This window comes from Antechinus flavipes, chromosome 1 (assembly GCF_016432865.1).
Source record: "Antechinus flavipes isolate AdamAnt ecotype Samford, QLD, Australia chromosome 1, AdamAnt_v2, whole genome shotgun sequence".
In the NCBI taxonomy this organism is placed as follows: domain Eukaryota; kingdom Metazoa; phylum Chordata; class Mammalia; order Dasyuromorphia; family Dasyuridae; genus Antechinus; species Antechinus flavipes.
In genome coordinates this window covers 521,758,759-521,778,263 of record NC_067398.1, presented here as the reverse complement: position 1 = coordinate 521,778,263, position 19,505 = coordinate 521,758,759, and the positions used below count along the sequence as shown (strand labels likewise).

Genomic DNA, 19,505 nt, shown 5'->3' with positions numbered 1-19,505 from the left:
TTATACGTTATTTTTACGTAACATTGGCTTATATATAGTCTGTAAACAAATACTTAATCCAACTTTTACAGTAATGTATTGTAAAAATTGTATAAAAACAGAAAAAAGAAAAAAAAATCAGATTTTATGCAGGTCTTCCAGATAATAGTCAGGGAAGGGAATAAGAGGGGAGTGCCAAATATTTATTTTTGTTTGTTCATAGCTATCAGGATAAATGAATGTGAACTACAACTAGTAAATATTAATAGAAATAACATTTAGATAATATAAGTATTGTGTTATTGGTTTTTTTTCCTTCAAAACAATAGCAAAATTTATTTTTGTTAAACTGATTCCTTAAGTTGTATTATGAATAAAGTTATCCTGATCATTGAGATGTTTTAACTGCCCTCTACTTTCTGGGTAATAGTTTCCCAGAGTAGATTCTTATTTATCAAAAACTTATGCTCAGCACTAAACTTCTTATTTGCTGTATAATTCTTTGTGCTAACGTTACTTTTCTTTGTAAACAAATGGCTATTCATAGCACTAGGCTAGAAAAAAAAAAAAAAAACAAAAGAGTTTTGGGAAATTAAGAGGAAACGAACAAGCATTAATAAAACCCCCAATTAGCTGTGTTGGACTGTACTAAGTAAACACTGTGCAAATTTTATCTGATTTGATTCTCAACAACTCTGGAAGGCAGATGCTATTATTTCTCCATTTTACAGATGAAAAAACTGAAACAGGTCAGGAGTTATATGATTCCAGAAGTATCATTTAGATGTTAAGTGTGAAGACAGATTTAAATTTAGATCTTTCTGAATCCAGGGCCAGCACTCTTTTACTATTACTACCTAGTTGCTTATCTAGAACTTCTGTTAAAAAGTTCTGGAATGGTAATGACCCACAGCTAATGAGTAATCTACTATTAAAAAAAAATAAAACTTTGTTCTTGTGATGTATTTCTTTGGTATTGGTTCCTAGACCTTCTTCCTGTGTATTGATTTATTTGAGTCTGGATTTTCCATATTTGAAATTGGATTTCCTATTTTTTTAATTTTTAAGTTGAATGGAACATGATTGAGACCAATCTTTAATTTCATTATGCAGAAGCAGTAATTAAAAAGTGACATTTTTAAAACATTTAAGTTTTAAACCCAAACATGATAAATGAAAATATAGTAAATTATGGCATAACCATTCATTTATTAGAAATGTGATTAACTTTAAGAAACCAACTTCCTTGCATAATAACTATCAACACATTGATATTCTCAGCAAATCTCGTAATGTTAGTTTTTTTTTTACTCTTCCCCAATTTTTATTGACTGTATACATATGTATGTATACAAACATACATACATAAATACACACATATGTAAAGAGAGATACATAAACATAAATATACATGCACAATGATTTATAAAGATATTAGTTGGAAAACTCTTTAAAAATATGCCAGTAAGTTTAATATAAAAAATACAGAAAAATAAATGTTTGATATAAATTTAGAAATGATTAATTTATTTGTGATTTGAGACTTAGAATTTATATCCAAGCACTGTGACATTAGAACTATATTTTCGATGGAAACAATATCTTGAGATAAACATTCATATTATGTTAACTTAAGATTTTGATTTTCCATCTAATTTTGGTTTTTTGTCCAGCTCTTGTTATTTTATCAGTTTTTCCTAGAAAGGAAATTGAGGGCACTGAATAGTAAATGACTTTTCTAGGGTCTTATGATCAATATGTGTCAGATAAAATTTGAACCCAGATATTCCTGACAATATGTCCAGCTCTTAATTCTCTAAGCATGTTCCTTCTCAAGTTGAAGAATTATAGTTTTCAATTTTTAAGATTTTCAGTTTATGATTTATTTGAAGAACATCACATTTTGATACTTTAATAGAAACGTAACTGTTATAAATATTTGCAACACACTTAATACTTATTTTATAACATTCAGTAAAGTTCAGTTAACGATTAAGCACCTGCTATGTGCAAACAAACATGCAAATGTGCTTGATGCTAAAGCTGTGAAGATGAAAAAAACAATGCCTTTTTTTATTCAAATAGTCTAGAAACTTCTAGGGGAGAAGATAGGGACCTATACACACAAAGAACTGAAATAAATGTGGTGATCAAAAGGGAAAACTAGACAAAAATCATTTAGGCATATTTGAAAAGCTTTTTTTCCCCTATATGATAGCAGTTACAATTTTATGATAATAATCTATGAAGGAAGTAGGATTTATTTAAATAAATTGCCTGACAGCTAATTTTGTTGAAAAGTAAGGATAATTTTTTCTACAGGTATTACTGAAAATTCATAGGAGTTATAAGTTAAATTCTGGAACAATCAAGGGTTTTTTTTTTTTTTTTTTTTTTTTAAGCGAAATTTTTCATAGGTCTTTTATGCAAAAGGACAGAAAAAGAATAGAAGAAACTGTGGACCCTTTTTTAGTCTGAAAAGCTAAAAGTGAGAAACTATGGTAGGAATAAAATAGATATTTAATAAAGACTTGGCTGGTTGCTTAATTGGAATTTATAAATTCATGTAAGGAATAGAATGAAGTGTAGGATGAGAGATCATTTCTTAAAATTAGAAAGATGTATAAAAGCCTATAATCAGAGTTAGAAGGAACTTAAATTCAATGTGTTCAATCTCCTTTGCTGTGCAATTTCCCCCAAAAAAAACAAAACAAAACAACAAAAAATGAAATCCTGAATAGTATCCCTGGCAGGCAGTAATATATTTTGTTTTGTTTTGTTTTGCTTTTTGCACAGTTCTGGTGGTTATTTTTATTGAGGAGAGACAGACAGAGAGAGATGCATTTGCATCTAGTGATATACTGGGTTTGCTACAGAAGCAAATAAAAGGACTGCCACAACTTTGACCTATTCCCTTTTGTTCTTTTTGGGGAGGTGAGTGGAGAACGATGATAAAGTTTTTCCATGTGTAGTTTCTTAGATAAATAGTTCACTGGCATTGATGGAAGTTTGATAATTTTTATGAGCTATCTTATATCTAAGTCAAAAGACTCACTATCCATTTAGTGAAAATAATTTTCCCCTGTTTTAAGGGAGAGAGTGTGTGTGTGTGTGTGTGTGTGGGAAATGGTATTTCCAACCTCTTTCCTAAAGATATGTTGTAATCTATTCATACTCTCTAATTTGGGTATTTTTCCTATCATAATTTTTAGAGGTTTTTTTTTTTTTTTGCACTTAGATTATTCACACTTATGAGGCAAATATTTCAAATCTTCATTTTACTGAAACAGAGGTCTTAATTTAGATATCACTTATTAGATGTGTGGCTTTCTGATTATCCATTTAATGCTATGTAACAGTTTGACATAACAGAAATGATGCAGCTTATTTCTTTAAAGGCCTTATATTCCATTTAGTTATTCTATCTTAACTTCTTTTAACTGAAATTTGTTCTGCATAGAAAATTCCTCTTTCCTTTTTTTTTTAATCAGATTTACTAAGGGTTTGTCTATTTTGTTGGTTTTTTCATAGAACCAACTCTTAGTTTTATTAATCAATTCAATAGTTTTTTTACTTTCAATTTTATTGATCTCTCCTTTTATTTTTAGAATTTCAAGTTTAGTGTTTGACTGGGGGTTTTTAATTTGTTCCTTTTCTAGCATTTTTAATTGCAAACCCAATTCATTGACCTTCTCTTTCTCTATTTTATACAAATAGGCCTCTAGAGATATGAAATTTCCCCTTATTACCGCTTTGGCTGCGTCCCATACATTTTGGTATGATGTCTCATTATTATCGTTTTCTTGGGTGAAGTTATTAATTATGTCTATGATTTGCTGTTTCACCCAATCATTCTTTAGTATGAGATTATTTAGTTTCCAATTATTTTTTGGTCTACTTCCCCCTGGTTTTTTGTTGAATGTAATTTTCATTGCATCGTGGTCTGAAAAGGATGCATTTACTATTTCTGCCTTACTACATTTGAGTTTGAGGTTTTTATGTCCTAATATATGGTCAGTTTTTGTATAGGTTCCATGAACTGCTGAAAAGAAAGTGTATTCCTTTCTGTCTCCATTACATTTTCTCCAGAGATCTATCATATCTAACTTTTCTAGTATTCTATTTACCTCTTTGACTTCTTTCTTATTTATTTTGTGGTTTGATTTATCTAATTCTGAGAGTGCAAGGTTAAGATCTCCCACTATTATAGTTTTACTGTCTATTTCTTCTTGCAGCTCTCTTAGTTTCTCTTTTAAGAATTTAGATGCTACCCCACTTGGTGCATATATGTTTAATATAGATAGTGCTTCATTATCCATGCTACCCTTTAGCAAGATATAGTGTCCTTCCTTATCTCTTTTAATTAGATCAATTTTTGCTTTAGCTTGATCTGAGATCAGGATGTCTACCCCTGCTTTTTTGACTTCACCTGAAGCATAGTAGATTTTGCTCCAACCTTTTACCTTTAACCTGCATGTATCTCCCCGCTTCAGGTGTGTTCATAGAAAATTCCTAAGAATTTTTTAAAGTTCCCCTTAAAATTTAGATTAAACAGATCACGTCTAATATTTAGATTGACCCAAGATCCTGTTTTTTAACCAAGCTCCTATTTCCCTCTAAAATGAGAACAACAAACACAGAAACTGTGTTACAATTGTAAGAATGCATCCAATCTTTTACCATTTTGTAATGTCACCCCCTTCCATTCACATAGGCATTACCTTGGTAAAGATCCTCATTGATCTTTGCCTCATTGATCATTGAACTATAACAGGTTCTTCCTTAATCTTACGCACTTCCCCTCCCCCCCATCACTGTCACCAAAGTGATTTTCCTAAAATCAGAAGTATGCCAATGTCACACCAGCCATTTATTCAGTAAATGCTAAATGGGTCTATATTATTTCTAGAATCACATATAGTTGTCATTCAAAGCCCTTCACAATCTGACACCTGCTTACTTTTCTACCAACACTAAACTTCTTGGTGTTCCAAGTTCTGTTGCACACACCTCCGTGCCTTTGTGCTGACTGTTCTTTGTCTGGAATGTGCTTCTGCCACTTGGCTTTTTTCAAGATTCAGTTCAAATTCCACCTGCTGCAGGAGGTCTTTATTGGTCTCCTCAGTTCTGGTGTCTTTCTTCTGAGATTACCTTTCATTTCCTTAGAACATATATATATTGTGTGTGTGTGTGTGTGTGTGTGTGTGTGTATGCTTTTTTAATATGATCTCTTCCTTTAGAAATTGGGTTCTTCTAGGGCAAGTATATCCCCATTACCTAGCACTATGTGTAGCCTTAAATAAATACTTAATAAATTTTTGTTGAGTGTTTACTCACAATACTACTGAGTGACTCTACCCTGTTTTACAAACATTTATAAATGTCCTTATATATAAAACAGCTATGTAAGTAACCAAATGTTTTTTATAAAAGTTCTTTAAATAGAAAGTTCTATTAATATGTTTAATTCATGTAATTTAACTCACTTAAAAAACCCATTGCATTAATTTTAGAAAACTGATCACACACACACAAAAAATACATATATATATATGTATATATACACACACACACACACACACACACACACATATGTACTAGTTTAAATACTAGTTATTTATTTAAATATAATTCTAGGTAGTTGTTTTTCCATTAGTCACTAGCTAGTTCAAAAATAATACTATGAAAGTATAATTGACAGATTTATCTCACTTAAAAAAATACTAATCTCTTTTGTTTTTATATTACTTTCATTTCCCAATCCTTCCATACAAAATAAAAAGAAAGTAGAGGAAAAAGCTGTCGAGAGAAACTAACAATAAAGTCAACCAAGTATAATATTCTATGTTCTATTCTACACCCATAGTTCCCCACACAAGAGTTTTTCTTCATGGCCAAGCTTGGTCATTATAATTATATTATGTTCACTTTCAGTTTTATATTATTGTCCTCTTCGTTTTCATTGATATAATTAATATATATTTTTCTAGTATAGTTTGCTTAACTTATTTATTAGTTCATAAGTCTTTATATGAGTTTCTATATTTTTATTCCTATTACTTTTTATAGTGCAATAAATTACATTCATATGTAAGACTATGTTTATTCTTTTTTTAGTAGTCAGCTACTATATTTTCAATTTTTAATTTTTTTCTACCATGAAAGCAGTTTTTTTCTCTCTTTCTCTCTCTCTCTCCCCCCTCCCTTTTTTCTCCCCTTTTCCCCTCCCCCTTTTTGCTCTTTCTTCCACTTATCATCTTCCTTTTCTCATTTCCATACTTCCTTTTTACCATCACTTTTACCTCCCAAATTAGAAAGATCTGAGTATAAATCCTCTAGTCTGATACTTAACTGAGTGTATAATTCTAGGTAAGTCATTCTAATCTCTTCATCTGCCTCGGTTTTCCTAATTTGAGAATCAAATGAGATATACAATGTTTTGTAGATCTTAAAATAATTTTTAAATGTTCCCTATTATTATTATTTCTTAATATCATTCCTGTCTTCTTTCCAGAATAACTAAACTAATTCACAGTTCCCATCCAGAGTGTTCATTGAATTTGAATTAATTTTTCTTTTGGGTTATCTTTTTGTATTTTATGATAACAAGATCTCTATAAATAACCACAAAATAAAGTTTTTCAAAGATTAAAGATTTCAAAGATTAAAATATTAACATTTCTGATTTTTTTCAGTATGTAACCTTGAATGAGATGCCTGCTGTGCTTGTTTTTAAAGATGAAACTTACTTTGTATATGATGGTAAGTACATCATGCCTCATGTAGTTTACAGCACAATTTGATTAGAATAAAATATTTACTAAATTTATTTAGCAATATCAGCTAAATTCAGCTGATCAGTAAGTTGAATGACCTAAAAATATATAAATTCCATTTCATTAATGCAAGATACAGATAACATAAATTTCCAATGGAATTGTAGATGGAATCAAAATTCAGCAACTCTTAAAATGTCACTACTCATTTAAATATTTAAATAGCAAATATATAACTATTATCTAATATTTTATAATATTATTTTTATAAAATATATATACAGGGGTACTAAAATGATATTAGTGTCACCTAAAACTACAACTGGAAAAGAAATGGATGAGTTAAAATTGTCAAGTGATTTACTTCAGGAAAATATGCCTTAGTACATGAATAAGCTAATTGTAAAACTTTATCAATTTTTACTACTAACCTTTGTTTAAAGTTAATGTGAAAATTCAAATAAAAAATTTTATTGCATCGCCTATTTTATAATAACTTAATAATACTATGGAACTATTTTTATATGAACAAAAATTATATATACATACACACACACACACACATTGTAAAATATATATAATATAAAATTCATGATGTATATATCTTGATTTCCTTTTTCTTTTGTTTGAGTGACCACTGAATGATAAGTTGGTGATCAAAAAATGCATCTGATATTAAATTATTATTTTCCCACGAAAATTCTTCCTTTCATTTACTTTTTAGGCAGGAAGAGAAAGGATTAATTAGTTTGTGTTTAAATCTGTTTTTCCTGGTGGATACTTAAACAGATTTTCTCTATCTCATTTTTTCTTCTTCATGTGCAGTTTTTTCCCCATCTAAAATACTATTTTGAATTTTGTAAATACTCTAAAATAAACTAAATTTAAATTTTTCTGTAAGTTGTTGTCTTGGATGTTAGCCCTCCTACAAGAGAACTTTTTTATGGAGTTTGAATATAATGTCTTTATTGATTGATCTGTCTTTCTTTAAAGAACAGCATTATATAGTTGATTTGGGAGCAAGCGGTTAAGTCATGTACCTGATATATTAGCTCTGTGGCCATTACCATATCACTTATTGTCTAGATATACTAGGTAATTCTTTGTGATAATAGTTAGAATAGTTGCTGTTCTGTGTTAGTAGGTAGATTTTTTTATCCCAGAAGTATACTGTGTGCATGAAATCACAAGACCAAATCACCCTCCCTCCAAAAAAACCCATCCCTTCATTTATTTATTTTTAGTACCCTTTAAATTATTTCCCTTAACTTGAATTGGCAGCTTAGATTCCCCCCAGGAAAGGACTACTTCAAGAACGAAATATTAATTGGGTCCACACTCCCAAAATTGGAGCTCACAGGCCTTCTTTGATATTTTCACCTTTGATATTCAATCAGGAGACAATTCTCTTGAAATAGTATAATGAAAAAGGTAAAGATAGCAAGGAAACATCTCCCCTAATTATACATACTGCATTACTGGAAAGAGTAGATAGCTATAGTTTTCATAAGTAGAAAAGTATATATAGCAGGTTCTTTTACTAGTTCCCTTGAAACTGGCTTCTAGCCAGTGTGTCAGTGCAAAAATGCTCTGTCATGGTTTCTACTATCTTTAGCTTTCTTGTTGTTTTTCAATTGTTCACTTGTTAACTCTTCATGACTCCATAGATCATGACACAACGGGCCCTTTTTTAATTCACTATCTCTTGAAGACTGTCCAAGTTTGTGTGCGTGTCTTTTATGACACTAGCCATCTCATCCTGTGCTATCCCCATTTCTTTTTGTCTTTGATTTTCCAACATCAGAATGAGTCCCTTTTTCTCATCACATGGCTAAGATATTTAAGCTTCAGCTTTGGTATTTGATCTTTCAGTGAAACCTTGAATTAATTTAAATATTATTTCAGTTTAAATCTTTTGTTTTGCAAGGAACTCTTAAAAATTCTTCTCCAGCATCACATTTCTAAAGTGTAGATTCTATAACACTTAGCTTTCTTTATAGTCCAACTCTCACAGCTGTATTGTTGCAACTTGTAAAAACCATAGCTTTTACACATATATGGACATTTATTGCAAGGTAATGTCTGCTTTTTTGTATGCTGTTCAGATTTGCCATAGCTGTCCTTCCAAGAAGCAAACATTTTAAAATTTCACTGCTGCAGTCACTGTCTGCAGTGAACTTGGAACCCAGGAATATAAAATCTGACACTCTTCTGTTTTTTTTCTCCCTTTATTTGTTAAGAAGTGATCGTTCCAATTACCAAGATCATAATGTTTTTGCTGTTAAGCTTCAAGTTAGCTTTTATACTTTTCTCTTTCATCTTCATTAAGAACCTTCTTAATTCTTAACTTTCTACCATCAGAGTAGTATCATCTGCATATATGAGATTGTTATTTCTCTTAGTAATCTTAATCCAGCTTTTGAGTCATCCAGCCTGGCATTTTGCCTGATGTATTCTGCATATAATTTAAATAAATAAGGTGACAGTATACAGCCTGGTCAAAATCTTTTTCTAATCTTAAACCAATCAGTTTTTCCATGTTCAATTCTGTTTCTTTTTGGCCTTAGTATATTTTGTTATGAACTGTACAGTTAGAGGTTTTATTGTGATCAGTAAAGGAGAAATATATGTTTTTCTGAAACACTTTTGCTTTTTCCACGAGCCAGCATATGTTGGTAGTTTGAGCTATAGTTTTTTTGCCTCTTCAGAAACTATCCTATGGTAGTTCTTGGTTCATGTATTATTGAAGCTAATTTGCAGAATCTTAAGCATAATCTTGATGGATTGTAAAATAAGTGCACTTGTTTGGTAATTTGAATATTCCTTGACTTTATCCTTCTTTAGGATTGTGATATAAGCTGATCATTTCCAATTGAGTGGCCGCTATTAAGTTTTCCAAATTTTCTGGCTTATCAAATGCAACATTTTAAAAATTATTTTTTAGTATCTTAAATAGCTCAGTTGGAATTCCATACTTCCACTAGTCTTATTGTTAACACTATATCTTAAGGCCCACTTGTCTTCATCCAGGATGTCTGATTCTATATCTAAATACTAGATCAGTAATCACACGATCTTTGTTAATGGTTAATGTTGATGTTAATTAAAATCATCCTTATATGGTTTTTCCAGATATTCTTGCCACCACTTTTTAATCTCTTATGTTAAGTCCCTGCCATTTTTGTCTTTTATCATGCCAATTTTTCCATGAAACATGCACCATCTTGTCTCTTAATTTTCTTGAAGAGATCTTTTGTCTTTCCCAGTCTGTTGTTTTGTGTTTTTTTTTTTTTTTTTTTTTGCTCACAAAAGAAAACCTTTCTATCTCTCTTTGGTATTCTCTGAAATTATGTTTTCAATGGGGTTTATATTCCCCCTTGTCCTTTACCTTTTGCTTTCCTTCTTTCCTCAGCTATTTGAAAAAGACTCATCAGACAGCTATTTTGCTTTATGGCAAATTTTGTCTTCTTTGGAATTTTTCTTTGTTTCTGTCTCATTCGCATTATTAAGAACCTTTGTCTTTGGTTCTTAGGGCACTCTATCATATCTTATCCCTTAAATTTTTTCATCGTAACTTCATATTCATATGGGATGTCACTTAGATCATACCAGTATGATATAATTTCCCCTATTTTCTGCAATACAAATTTTAAATTTGCAATAAGAAGCTCATGTTTTAAAGCCACAATCATATCCAGATCATGTTTTAATTAACTGTGTACAGCTTTTCCACCTTTGGCTGCAAAGTATAAAATCAATCTAATTTCTATTTTGACCATATGGTTATGTCCATGTTTAGAGTCACCTTTTGGATTGTTAAAAAAGAGAATTTGCCCTACCTACTGAGTTATCTTGACAAAACTCAAGAAATCTTTAATTTACTGATGTCCATTTTGGAAAAGGACTAGAACCTATATACTGTGACCAGAAGGACTCTTTGCTTTGGATCCTGTTACTGCCTGAATAGGATCATACCTTCATCTTTCAGATTCTTGACTCTTCTCACTAACTGCATTGATTCTTATTACTCAGTCTTTATCATGGATGCTGTGCTTCTTATGACTATTGCTATTGGAGGATGAAAAAAAAAATTCTTCCATTTACTGTACTCTCCAAATGGTGCAGGAGAAAAGATAATACTAATCTCTTTTTTCCCAGGTACCTCTTGTATTTTAAAGCTACCAAGAGGATGTGTGATTCTTATTTCAGTCATTTACTAGGAATTTCTCCATTTTCCTTTTGTTGCCTTTCCTCAGTATTAGACCAATACTATTCCACTGATTAACCACTGTATTTCTTAGCCAATACCAAATAGTTTGATGACTGTTACTTTAAAATATAGTTTTTTAAGTCTGGCACAACTAGGCCGTTTTCTTTGTATTATTTTTTTCTATCATTTCTGTTGATATTGTCTTCCTTTTCTTTCAGATGAATTTTAACATTTTTTTCCTAGCTCAATAAAAATACTTTTTTTTGGCAGTTTGATTGGTATAGTACTAAATAAGGTAGAATTGTTGTTTTTATTATATTAGCTCTACCTACCATAAGCAATTCATTTTTCCCCCTAATTGTTTAGATCTGACTTTATTTGTATGAAAAGTCTTTTTTCATATTGTCCCTGGATTTCTCTTGACAGATAAGACTCCCAAATATTTTATATTATCTTTTGTTACTATAAATGGAATATCTCTTTCTAGTTTTCACTTGAGAGCTTTGTTGGTGATATATAGAAATAGTGATGATTTATGAATGGGTTTATTTTATATTCTGAAATTTTGTTAAAGTTGTTAATTGTTTGAAGTAGATTTTTAGTTTATTCTCCATAATTCTCATACGTATATCTTCATATCCATCTACAAAGAATGATAGTTTTGTTTCCTTCTTGCCTGCTTTAGTTCTAATTTGTTTTTCCTCTCTTATTGCTACAGCTAACATTTTTAATACAGTACTGAATAATAGGTGGTGATGATGGGCTTTCTTGTTTTACCTCTGATCGTATTGGGAATGCTTCTAGCTTATCCCAGTACATATGTTGTTTTTTGAAGGTTTTTAGATAGACGCTGCTTATCATTATAAGAAAAACCCCATTGATTCCTGTGTTCTCTAGGGTTTTTAATAGGAATGGGTACTTTATTTTGTCAAAAGCTTTTTCTGCATTTGTTGAGATAACTATATGATTTATGTTAGTTTTGTTATTGATGTGATCCATTATGCTGATTGTTTTCCGAGTATTAAACTAACTTGGCATTCTTGGTATTAATCCCAGGTGTGTGTGTGTGTGTGTGTATGTGGGGGTATACACACACACACACACACACACACACAGTCTTTCTAGAAGTCAAGAAGTTATTGCTGGATTTTGTCATTTTTAAAGAATTGCCAGTTTTAATTGTGATATAATTTAGTTTTTTAATAGGAACTAAATGAGTAGTTTTTTTAAAAAATCACCATTTAGGTCAATATAAAAAAGCAAAGTGATTATTAATAAATAAAATATGTTTGATTTTTATTTTGTTTGTGCTTTCAAAGGAAAAATAATTAAAAGCACATTTGATTGACTTTAAAAGTTTTTATTTTAGTGTTTATCCTGAATAAGAACATATTTTGAAATATATTTTTAGCAAGTATGATAAAGTGTTTTCACTTTTTAAAAAATTATCTATTTACCTTTAACTGTTCATGTAAAAAAAATATTAAAACTTGATAGGTCTTGGCTTTCAAGAACATAATATATTTATAAAATTAGTATGCTTTTAATCTTTGTTCACCTTTACCCTTACTTTCTTTTTAAGAATATGAAGATGGCGATCTTAAATCATGGGTCAATAGAGAGAGATTTCAGAATTATCTTACTGTGGATGGCTTCACCCTCTATGAACTTACAGACACAGGTAAAATATCTTACTGTAGCATGTTTTTGATTGATTTAATGATTCTGAGGAAGTTATTTGTAAAGGAATATAAGTTAACCATTGATTTAGATTTGAAAGAAGCCTTAGCAGTTTTCTTATCCATCTATTTATTTTATACCTGAGGAAACTGAGGCCTTCAGAAGTTACCTTATTTGCTTAACATCACACAGTGAATGATAAAACTAACTAAAACTAACATTCAAAACTAGAACTGCTGAGTAGAGATCCAGCTCTATTTACAATACTAATTTTGTTTTCTTTGGAATGTAGATTGTTTTTGTTGACATTGTAATTAAATTATAATTAGCTCTCACTATGTCCCAACAGAAATAATATAAATTTGAAAGGAATATGTACAAGAATTCATCCAACTAGTGTACTTAACAAACTTTTTTGAAAGTTCAAAATAGTTCCATAACATAGATGAACAATTGAAGAAAAAGCTTTGGATAAAAATGTTTTGATGGTCTATTGTTTCCCTTCTTCATTTTGTAGTTGATTTGGAAGTGAGAGGGAAATTGTACCAGGGGCCTTTTGACAGAATAGTAAAGATTTAAAAGTCTGGGGCAGAGCACCTTCAGCAGAACATTAAGAGATTGTCATAACTGTGTTCTTCCCAAAGAAAATTGTTGACATTTTTAAACAATGCAATGATTTATATTTATATAGTACTTTGCCATTTACTTAGCACTTTCTTCACAAAATATCTATAAAAGTAGTGTAAATATTATCATTTTTATTTTACATATAAATAAACTAGCCCTCTTAAGTCCAAGTAACTTTATCATTCTCATTGTTAGATTCTAGCATTTAAACTAGAATCAAAGCCTTTGACTCCAAATGTAGTGTATTTTATGATAAGTACAATAAATTCAGGGCTTTCCAGTTACACAAAGTATGAAAAGCCTTTTTTTTTCCTTGATGCTGATCTGCTTTTAAATCTAATTCTTGATAGTTCTTCTCTGAGAATTGACTTTAACATTTCAGAGTACAGAATATAGAAGGTTCCCCTTGTGGAGAGAGATTATATATTACAAGAGTTAACCCATTTCATGCTAAAGTGCTAATAGAAATATCAGGTGTATCTACAAATTCCTTTGAATTTTTTTTTTTTTTTTTTTTTTTTGGCAAGGAAGGAAAATAAAATAGCAAAAAAAAAAAAAAAGATAGAATTAAAGAATGTTAGGGAGAAGAAAAGTGAGTCATATATTGAAGGGGGGAGTGGATGAGTTGGAAGAGATGGCAATTTTTGCTTGTGCTATAACTTGTGCTACCTCTATTTTCTTTTACCATAACTCTTCTTTCCATTAGGCTTGATGCTTTAGAAAAATTTTCATATAATTAGATTTGTACTAACTTGGAATGGCCTTTCTCAAGAGAGCATACTTCTTTTCACTAGAATTCTTCAGGTGGAGGATGTAGACCCATTGTCTAGGGATATCATAGAGTGGATGCTATTCAGATAAAGTTGAACCAAGTGACCTCTAATGCTCCTTCCACCTCTGAGAGTTTGTGATTTTGCTCCTATCCTCCTAAGTAGTCCTCAATTCTTTTTTTTTTTTTTTAAATAACATCACTTTTAAAACTCTTCTTATTTATCCAATCTAGAGCTGTATGCTAATTATGCCTATGTTTATATCATCAGTTAGAACTTCTTGGCTGAATTTCAATTTAATATTTCCAATCGTGAGTCAAATAACCTGGAAAATTAGGTATTTGGGATATAGCATCTTTAAGGTAATTTTTTAGTCTTAAATCTTGTGACACTGGGAAAATGGTTTTATTTTTCTGAGTTTGATACGTAACCATAAAAAAAATAGAGGACAGAGTATTACAAAGTAGAACAAAAATAGAAAAAAAGTAGCCTAATTATGTCTCACATGGGCCAAATAAAATGGTTTCAGAGGATATATAAGTATAGTCATATATTTTATGAAGGATTGGTGGAAGAATGGAGACACATTGAGAAAACAGTAACAGTAGCTGGTTTCGGATTCTGAAGGACTTGTGTATTATTGTAGCATTTATTTCCTGTGTGAATGAGCAAATCACTAACATTTTTTCTGAGTCTTAGGTTTTTTTTTTTAATCTGCAAGATGAATTAATAGTATTTATATTACATTTCTAATGGGGTTATTGTGTGAAAGTTATAAATTGATGGAATTGTCACAAATATTTCTATATTGAGCTTGATTTGGAAGAAATTTTATTCGGAGAAGTGGATGAAAATGTGTTTTAGTTGGAGTAACTAGCATAACATTTTGGATAATTCTTTTAATATTTTTGTTTTATCTAGTGGTTAAATGTTAATTGTTTTGGCTATATTTGTGTATTATTATTAGAGGGGAATGGTATTAGGATTATAGATTAAGTTTTGTATGGTGTCTGGTGACACTGCCCTAAAAGAATCTGAGTAGTGCAAACGTAATTCATTAGTTCAGCACTTCTTTCTTCTTTGTTAGCTTTTCTTATGACATACTCATGTTTTATAGGAAATAATCTAAAATACTGGAAATAGAGCTTACTGCCTTATATTTTAAATCTCATCTGCCTCTTAATGGTTTTATTATTATGTTTTTGTTTGCCAACAATTGTTTTAATATTCCTTCTGCATTATTATGTACTTGACAAAAATTAAGAAACATAATCATCACATACATACACAAGTAAAGAAGCACAGAAAAAAAGTCATATATGAAGCCACAAATTTATATTCATCTTGATGATTTTAAAGTAGATGACAAATTCAGTTTAATGGTTCTAAAACTGGCCTGCTTGTCTTTGTCTACTTCTGAACTTCATTCTGCTCTTGCATGTATATTTTAAATATTTATTAGCCTCCCTTCTCTCCTTTCTTCTTTTCAAAAAATCCAGTCCAGTGACTAGTTTACAAAATACTTTATACGTGAAATTTCGTATGATCCTTACAGCAACTGTAGGAGGTAGGTGTTATTTGTTGTCATAATTTTACAGATAAGGAAACTAAGGCAGATTGAAATTAAGTGATTTGCTCAAGGTCACATAGCTAATAAATGTCTAAGGGTAGACCCGACCTCAGCTCTTTTTAATTCTTCCAGGTCTAAAACTCTATCCACTATATAGTTTAGTTTCCTACCACTCCTTTACTACCTTTTTTCCTTGTAACTTTCATGCTCAAATCAAACAAAGAAACAATGCCCTCTCATTTATTTTTTTAAGGAAAAAAATATTTTATGTAGTTGCTTGACATGACATTTTTACCTTAGGGTAAATGCCTGACTTGAAAATGCCTGACTTGACTCAAACAGTTTAATTTGAATTTTAGGAACAGTATTAACAGAATTCCTAATTCACTTGATATAAAAAAGCATGTCATAAGTAAAATAAAGTTGCATCAGTTATTTACAGAGATTTTTGATGAATTTAGAACATTCTTTTTATTTCAGGAAAACTTATTGTCATAGCAGTTATTGATGGGAAAAATGCAACAATTGAGCATACCAGGTATGATTTTCATGAAAGATTATAGCTCTTGAAACAATCAAAATTTTTAAATAGTAGGACTCAACTTCAATTTTGTAGCTATATATATTTAGATACAATTTATATGCCACTTGCAATATATACAAGTTATGAGAAAATTGAAACAGAAAAGGATTATGTCCTGATGATCATATCGCTTTTGTTCATGGATTCATGACAAGACTCAAATATACCTTGGATTCCATTGAACACTTTTTTCTTGAGAGATTGAAGAGTGTTGCTCTAACCTTAAAAAATGACATTTCCTATGGTGTTTTGAGTCTATAGAAGGGTTGTTATTAACTTCAGCTTGATCATTTGCTTAGATATTTTCTAATATGTACTCACTAGTGAGTAGGCCTTATGATCTGCCTCTTAATACTGGTATTCAGTAATACAAAAACTGGTGCCTCTCCTCCCCTACTGACTGATTATAAATTCTGTTCTCTTTAGATGGAGAATCATAATGGAACTATGGTTAATTTATAGCTTGGGATCTATAGGCATTCACCACATACAGAAAATTGGATATGACCTACTTTCCTAAACAGAAACCCCTAGCCTTTGCTGGATAAGGGAAAAACTCTTCCCAAAAATTTCAGCCTCTGTAAAGCAATTTCACTGTTTTGTTTGTATTTATGAACTTCAGCTTAAATAAATTTATGAGATCTCTAAGCCTCAAGTTCCATTTGTTGAGAATTCTCCCACACAACTGGTGAAATAGAGCTTTTTCTAGTAATCTTACTCTTGATCATAATGAAAATATTCCTTTACACATCTCATTCTAGGTACTAATAATTCCCTATCCAGTTGTACTTATTCCTTTTCCTATTTAAGAATCGTGAACCTTTCTCTTTCATCACCAAGTAATGGGCCAGATTTTGTCTATTTAAAGGAGGAATTTGTGAGGGAATGTTTTTATATTCTGGAGAAATAAACAAATAAATAACTTTTTAGCATTGTGGTCTGCATGTAGCTATTTGTCGTGTGCATGTTTCTTTCGTACCTTGATTATCTTTAATTTTTAATCAAGTAAAACAAGTTAATCACTGTATTAACCTCTCAGTGGATTAACAAAAGGGTAAAAGATTTTCTTAGTAATTCTTGTTTTTAAACTAGGGGAAAATGTCTTGCTTTGTTTCTGTTTTGACAGAAACAAAAATGGATCCTCTCAGTCAGTAGAATCATCTCATGATTCATTCATTATGTATATATTGTGTTTTATAAAGAGATACACATCAACCCTTGTTCAGAAGCAGATTTCCCCCTGTTATTTGTCTGTTTAACTCTAGGAAAATGGAGACATGTCCTAATACTGCATTTGCTGTGCCCCCAGAGTACAGATTAGATTTCTATGACACACTTTAATATCTGCAGCACAGTCTATAGCAGACTGCACTGGGAGGAGAGGCCATGAGCAAAATAGCTACCAACACTAAGACAGAATCCGTATTGTAAAAGGGCTTTGAGGAAGAAGAAACCATACAATTCAAAGCAACCACTATATTGCTTATTATGTCCCCAAAAAATAATGATCAAGAAATTGAAAATCATTTCACAATCTATTTGGTGTTTTGTAGCATATGAAGCTTTTTGTGTGTGTGTGTGTGTGTGTGTGTGTGTGTGTGTGTGTGTGTGTGTATGGTGCTTTACAGCATATGACATTTTTTACATGTGTATATTATACATATATATATATATAACTTTATCTATTGTTATAAAAATTCTGTTATAAAATGGTATAATTATTTTCATCCTACTTTTATAAATTAAGTTGATTATCCAAGTCATATCAGTGGCAGAGTCAGGAGTCTTGTTTTTTATCAGGTACCCTTTTTTATTGTACCATCCTGTGTCTCTGAATGTATACAATACAAAGACAGATGGACAAACTTTTGAATGACAAAATTAGCAAAGAAAAAGATCTTGGAAGACTCTGGAATGTAAAATTGTAATTCAAGTTTTAAAAATCAACTATATAGGATGAAGAAGGGATTATTACATAATTCTTCTGTAGAAGGATTTGTCTACTGTTAATTTTACAATATATTAATAATAATTGAACATTGTGAAATGGTGACCAAGTCACCCCATTTCCCCTCCTCCCACCCCCGAAAAATTAGATAGCATTAATAAAGGCATGCTTTCTAAAATGACTAAAGTGTCCTATTACTTTAAAGATTCGCTTTCACTGTCCTTTCCAAAAGTTACTAAGAGACAAATTATTTCCTTAGACTTTATAATGTTCCCCATTAAGGTAGGTAGCTGCTAAAATGATACAGGGGTTTTTAGACATAGAGCTTCTCACTAAATTTCCAGAACCTTCCTGACTCTTCACTCATGTATATATCAACTTCCAGAAAAACTTAAATAAAAAAACTGAAAACAATTCATAATATACTATCCGTGGATATTAATTTCTTTGACAATGATACTTTCCAGTGTATCTACTATCAATTAAATAGTTAATTTCAGGCACTCTTTGGGTCAAATACAGCCCCCTACCTGTATACTTCAACCACAAATTTATCTAATGTAATAACTTCCAAGGACATTTCCAAGGAAAATCTTGAAGATTCAAAGAAACTACTTTTTGTATGACTTTTTTTTTTCTAATTAAAGGAATAAAATTTAAGAATAATTTGAAGGATTAGGCTGTATCAACTGTACTAACAGAGAAAGTTGGTTGAAATTTTTTGTTGAAAAATAACATAATATAAACCTGCTTTTAAATATATATATTTTAAGTGTATTTTCAGATATGACAAATTATAGTAAAAAAAAAAATTTTTTTTAAATGAGTCATTTGATATTCCTGGTTTGTCTAGTATCACACACACACACACACACACACACACACACACACACACTCCTCCCTTTCCCAATATTTTGCTTTCCTGAGGTCGCATATAAATACTCCACAGATAGCTTGGGATTGGGGCAAAACCTTTACAAAGCAGGTTAAGGAAACTTTCTTAGGAAAGGATAACGGTGAATAGTTATCTTTTGGGGTACCAGAAAATACATTTTTAGAGAGTATCTACTAGTAATTGGAATTTTCCTTTAAAAGTTTTCTATCAGAACAAGTAAGGATACTGAAGATTAAATGTTCACATAATAATGTAGCATCCTAAAATATAACTGAAAATTTTAACACTTTTATAGAAAGAAAAAATTAATTTTAATGCTAAAAATTTAGCATTTTAAAAATTAATTAGTTCCTCAAATTGTATGTTCTGCAATGAGTTAGCTAATGCAAAATAAGGTGAGGCCTCAGGAATGGAAAATATTTCTAATTTGGCAAGCTTCCATGATAAAGAGGCTTCCAAAGACCTGT

The 19,505-nt window shown here is 30.6% G+C and overlaps 1 protein-coding gene across 4 annotated transcripts in view; it reads left to right on the top strand.

The window, feature by feature from the left end:
* TMX3 (thioredoxin related transmembrane protein 3) overlaps window positions 1–19,505 on the top strand; it is an 89,334-nt gene that overhangs the window by 51,686 nt on the left and 18,143 nt on the right. For all 4 annotated transcript variants that reach the window (XM_051970528.1, XM_051970529.1, XM_051970531.1 and 1 more), the window contains exons 9-11: window positions 6,675–6,741; window positions 12,548–12,646; window positions 16,093–16,150. In XM_051970528.1, the coding sequence (XP_051826488.1) occupies window positions 6,675–6,741; window positions 12,548–12,646; window positions 16,093–16,150 (224 nt within the window). The remainder of the gene's footprint in view (window positions 1–6,674; window positions 6,742–12,547; window positions 12,647–16,092; window positions 16,151–19,505) is intronic.